We start from the raw sequence: 6,000 nt of genomic DNA, 5'->3' as shown, positions 1-6,000 counted from the left end.
TCATTTCCATCCTCTCCTGACAAATAGCTTCAGATGACCTCAGATGTCACACATAAGACTGTGAAAGATTTCTTGCAGAGACTGCTGCTGCTGATGAACCAGCTCTTTCACATAGAAACTGACCATGTCCGGTACTGGGGGACCTCTTCATTTACCAAGATGGAGTCTCGTCATAGAGAAGTGTGCCCATGTAGTGGACCTTAGGTGACTGTGGAGACCAGAAGACACCTTCCTCCTGTCTGGATATTATCATAAAGGGTATTCTTACCTTAAGTTAACTCTCTTTACCTCTAAACACACAGCTCGCCATAGGGTGACGACCAGGAGACGCCCCCCCCCCCCCTCCATCTGGATATTATTTAAAGTGTATTCTTGCAATTCGAGAACTCTTTCAACCCCTGAAGACAGAGCTGGACATGGGATAACAATGGAAACCAGGAAACACCTTCTTATTGTGTGGATATTGTAAATTGTTTTCCTACAGTTGGAGAACTCTTTCCACCCATGACCACACGGATGACAGCTGGACATAGGGTGACCGTGAAGACCAGGAGACACCTTTCCCTGTCTGAATATTATTATAAAGTATATTCTTTCAGTCAAAGGACTCTTTCCAACTCTGAAAGAACATTTGCTATTGTTATAAAGTATGTTCTTTTAGTCGGAGGACTCTTTTCACACCTTATCACCCAGCTGGAGATAGGGTGACCGTGAGGACCAGGAGACACCTTCCTACTCTGGATTTATAAATTGTATTCTTTCATTTGGAAGACTCTTTCTACTTCTGAATACACACTTGAATATAGGGTGACAATGAAGATCAGAAGATACCTTTCACCTATCTGGATAGTATTATAAAGAGTAATCTTTTATTTCTGAGAACCTTCTACACCTCTTACCACACAACTGAACTTAGGGCGACCGTGAAGACCCGAAGACTCCTCTTATCTTGATATCATTATAAAGTGTTTCTTGGCAATTGTGAGGACCAGGAGACACCTTTTTACTCTCTGGATATTATAAAGGGTATTTTTTCAATTTGAGAACATTCTCCACCTTTGACCACAAAGCTGGACGTAGGGTGACCATGGAGACCAGAAGACACCTACCTCCTATCTGGATATTATAAAGTGTATCTTGGCGATTGTGAGGACCTACTCTCTGAATATAATTATAAAGTATATTCCTCCAGTTGAAGGACTCTGTCTATCCCTGAACACACAGCTGAAATAGGGTGATCGTGAGGAGCAGAAGACTCCTTGCTTTTGTCTGGATAGTATTATAAAGGGTATTCTTGCAATCAGGGAACTTTCTACACCTCTGACCACAAAGCTGAACATAGGGTAACCACGAAGCCCAGAAGACAGCTACCTCCTATCTGGACATTACAAAGTGTATTCTTTCAGTTGGAGGACTCCTTCCACCCCTGACCACACAACTGGACCAGGAGACGCCTTCCTACTCTCTGGATTTTATAAAGTGTATTCTTTCAGTTGGAGGACTCCTTCCACCCCTGACCACACAACTGGACCAGGAGACACCTTCCTACTCTCTGGATTTTATAAAAAAATTCTTTCAGTTGGAGGACTCCTTCCACCCCTGACCACACAACTGGACCAGGAGACACCTTCCTACTCTCTGGATTTTATAAAGTGTATTTTCAGTTGGAGGACTGTTTCTACCCCGGGACATAGGGTGACCATGAAGATCAGAAAACACCTTCCTCCTGTCTGGATAGTTTTATAAAGGGTATTCTTTCAATTGGAGAACTTTCTCTACCTCTGACCACGCAGGTGGACATAATGTGACCATGAAGTCCAGAAGACACCTAACTCTTATCTGGATATTATAAATTGTATTCTTGGAGGACTTTTTCCACCCCTGAACCTACAGCTGGACCAGGAGACACCTTTCTATTCTCTGGATATTATAAATTGCATGATTTCAGTTGGAGGGCTCTTTCTACTTCTGGACTTAGGGTGACCATAAAGATATCAAGACCCCTTCCTCCTGTGTGGATATTCTTATAAAGTGTATTCTTACTGGAATTTGTAGGACAGATAGATGGTGGGCTCTATTATTTAGGTCAGGCGTCTAGGACAACCTTCTGGATTGGATCTGATCAAGGATGGTGTGTGGACATCAGGTGGAAGTATCTCAGTGTTTGTGGTGGAGAAGGACATGTTACAATCACTCAGAGGAGGCAGCAGAAACTTGAATGACAAATTCTCTTAATCTCCAGGAAACGGATTGCCGTCTGTCATTGTGTGAAGTTGCTTAGCTGCCGGCTGGCCGGACACTTCCTGGCCGTCCTCCGTTTTTGTACAGGTTAGAAAGCGAAGGAATTGTCCTATGTGTGTGGAGCCCCGCTTATTGATTGGATGCTCGTTGACTAAGGCTTTTCAGGAATTGCTCCCCTCGTGTGACAAGTTTGTCAAGTTAAGAAGCCGGCCGGTGTCCAGCAGCAGCAGCAACCGGGCGATCGTCTCCGCCGGAGAAAAAGTTCAGCATGATGACACTGGATGGAATGTACCCGTGAATGAAGAGGCATGACAAATATTTGTGTGTGTGTGGAAGAATAGACAAGATCGCGGCATTCCTGATGACCTCCTCACAGCTTAGTCTCAACTTGCATCTTGCTAATACCAGCAAACAGACTGCATAGCCTTCCAGGGCTGAGCCGCCTGCCAGAAGTGTCCTCCGCACGTTATTCCCCCCCCCCTACCCCCCACCCCCGGTACGGACTACTTCACAATGAAACTCCATAGATTCTGCAATGTCACAGCTAGGACATGAATATCTTTACAGGTGGAGTAAGAACTGCTGACATATCTCAAATACTGTTACATGTGGAGCAGCTGCTGCTCGGACGTTACTCGATAAGCCTGCACTTGTCTGGAAATCCTTTCTGTACGGAGGACGGGCCTACCTTTGCGGGGACCCATGGCGTTTCTGAGTGGCCCCCGGCTGCTGGACTGGGCCAGCTCCCCCCCTCACCTTCAGTTCAATAAGTTTGTGCTGACGGGGTACCGTCCTGTGGCCAGCGGAGCGGAATGTATGAGGAGCCTGTTCTACCTACACAACGAGCTGGGCAACATCTACACACATGGTAAGAGCTGGCCGAGGGCCGTGTACATCAATTGTGTCCATTGCCCATGTACATCATTTGTGTCCATTGCCCATGTACATCATTTGTGTCCATTAACCGTGTACATCATTTGTGTCCATTAACCGTGTACATCATTTGTGTCCATTGCCCATGTACATCATTTGTGTCCATTGCCCGTGTACATCATTTGTGTCCATTGCCCGTGTACATCATTTGTGTCCATTGCCCGTGTACATCACTTGTGTCCATTGCCCGTGTACATCAATTGTGTCCATTATCCGTGTACATCATTTGTGTCCATTATCCGTGTACATCATTTGTGTCCATTGTCCGTGTACACCATTTGTGCCCATTGTCCATGTACATCATTTGTGCCCATTGTCCATGTACATCATTTGTGCCCATTATCCGTGTACATCATTTGTGTCCAACTGTCCATTGTCCGTGTGCCATGTACATCATTTATGTCCAATGTTTGTGTGTTGCTGGGCTGTGTGCAGTCAGTTGTCAGCACGCTGTGTGTTATGTGGGTTGCCTGGCTTCTGCCTCCTCCTCCTCCTCCTCCTCCTCCTCTGCTGTGTGCAGCACTGACAGCTCTTCCCTTGAGGTTATTCTTTTTCCCTGTTTCTGGTGGAACCGGGTGAACCAGTCATGAAGAAGGACGACTGTTCGGTAAACGTTTGCAGCTCCTGTCGCTCAGCTTCCCCTTTCAGCTTCGGTGCAGAGTGCACGTCCTTCCACCTTGTCAGAGCTCCTCATGGTCTGCTGGGATCTCACAAAAGTAATTTCATTCTTTTCTTATTGGTCAGAAGTCTCCGGCGTCCCGTTGCTGCTGTGAGCTCGTCATCCTCTCTAATCTCATCCTACCGTCCCAATCATTACTGAAGAGTTCGTCATCCTCGTCCTCCCGACATTGTTATTGCTGCACGCTCGTCATCCTCATCCCCCCCATAATCGCCCCCCTCTAATCTCATTCTACCATCCCATCATTGCTGCACGCTCGTCATCCTCATCCCCTATTATCATCCTCTCTAATCTCATTCTACCATCCCTTCATTGCTGCACTCTTGTCATCTTCATCCCCATTATCGTCCCATCTAATCTCATTCTACCATCCCTTCATTGCTGCACGCTCGTCATCCTCATCCCCCATTATCAGCCCCTCTAATCTCATTCTACCATCCCATCATTGCTGCACGCTCGTCATCCTCATCCCCCATTATCCTCCTCTCTAATCTCATTCTACCATTACAATCATTACTTGTGAGTTCATCATCCTCGTCCTCCCGACATTGTCATTGCTGCACGCTTGTCATCCTCATCCCCCCGTTATCATCCTCTCTAATCTCATCCTACCGTCCCAATCATTACTGGCGAGTTCGTCATCCTTGTCCTCCCGACATTGTCATTGCTGCACGCTCGTCATCCTCATCCCCCCCATTATCAGCCCCTCTAATCTCATTCTACAATCCTGTCATTGCTGCACGCTTGTCACCCTCATCCCTCCCCATTATCGTCCCCTCTAATCTCATTCTACCATCCCTTCATTGCTGCACGCTCGTCATCCTCATCCCCCATTATCATCCTCTCTAATCTCATTCTACCATCCCAATCATTACTTGTGAGTTCATCATCCTCGCCCTCCCGACATTGTCATCCTCATCCCCCCGTTATCATCCTCTCTAATCTCATCCTACCGTCCCAATCATTACTGGCGAGTTCGTCATCCTTGTCCTCCCGACATTGTCATTGCTACACGCTCGTCATCCTCATCCCCCCATTATCAGCCCCTCTAATCTCATTCTTCAATCCCGTCATTGCTGCACACTTGTCATCCTCATCCTCCATTATCAGCCCCTCTAATCTCATTCTACAGTCCAGTCATTGCTGCACGCTTGTCATCCTCATCCTCCATTATCAGCCCCTCTAATCTCATTCTACAGTCCAGTCCTTGCAAGCTTGTCATCCTCATCCTCCATTATCAGCCCCTTTAATCTCATTCTACCATCCTAATCATTACTGGCGAGTTCGTCATCCTCATCCTCCCGACATTGTCATTGCTGTAAGCTCGTCATCCTCACCCCCCCCCCCCCATTATCATCCTCTAATCTCATTCTACAGTCCAGTCATTGCTGTACGCTTGTCATCCTCATCCCCCCATTATCAGCCCCTCTAATCTCATTCTACCATCCTAATCATTACTGGCGAGTTCGTCATCCTCCCGACATTGTCATTGCTGTAAGCTCGTCATCCTCATCCCCCCCCCCCATTATCATCCTCTAATCTCATCCTACCGTCCCAATCATTACTGGCGAGTTTGTCATCCTCATCCCCCCTTTATCAGCCCCTCTAATCTCATTCTATCATTCTGTCATTGCTGCAAGCTTGTCATCCTCATCCCCCATTATCAGCCCATCTAATCTCATTCTACCGTCCCAATCGTTACTGGCGAGTTCGTCATCCTCGTCCTCCCGACATTGTTATTGCTGCAAGCTTGTCATCCTCATCCCCCCCATTATCATCCTCTAATCTCATTCTTCAATCCCTTCATTGCTGCACGCTCATCATCCTCATCCCCCCCATAATCGTCCCTTCTAATCTCATTCTACAATCCCCTCATTGCTGCAAGCTTGTCATTCTCGTCCTCATTATCATCCCCCTATAATCTCAATCCACCATCCTATCGTTACTACAAGATTGTTATCCTTGTCCTCCCATCATCCTCTCTGATAAACTCATTCTACCGTCCCATCATCCTCCTCTATACTCCCACCCTGACCATGTGGCTTTTATCGGACACGTTGGTAGCAGCGCGATGCCGAGCGTACACACTGAGAGATATTGGACGTATTTTATGTCTGGTTACTTTGTATCAGTTAGTGGACACCATA

General features: G+C 46.8%; 1 protein-coding gene across 1 annotated transcript in view; it reads left to right on the top strand.

Annotated features, from left to right (window-relative positions):
• Nucleotides 1–1,555: 1,555 nt before the first annotated feature.
• Nucleotides 1,556–6,000, top strand: part of PAQR4 (progestin and adipoQ receptor family member 4) — a 28,450-nt gene continuing 24,005 nt past the window's right edge. The window contains exon 1 of the mRNA XM_082261331.1: nucleotides 1,556–3,109. Coding sequence (XP_082117457.1) covers nucleotides 2,944–3,109 — 166 coding nt within the window. The 5' untranslated portion in view covers nucleotides 1,556–2,943. The remainder of the gene's footprint in view (nucleotides 3,110–6,000) is intronic.

Source organism: Pelophylax lessonae (assembly GCF_965119305.1).
Source record: "Pelophylax lessonae genome assembly, chromosome: 6".
NCBI lineage: Eukaryota > Metazoa > Chordata > Amphibia > Anura > Ranidae > Pelophylax > Pelophylax lessonae.
This window is presented reverse-complemented; position numbering and strand designations above follow the sequence as displayed.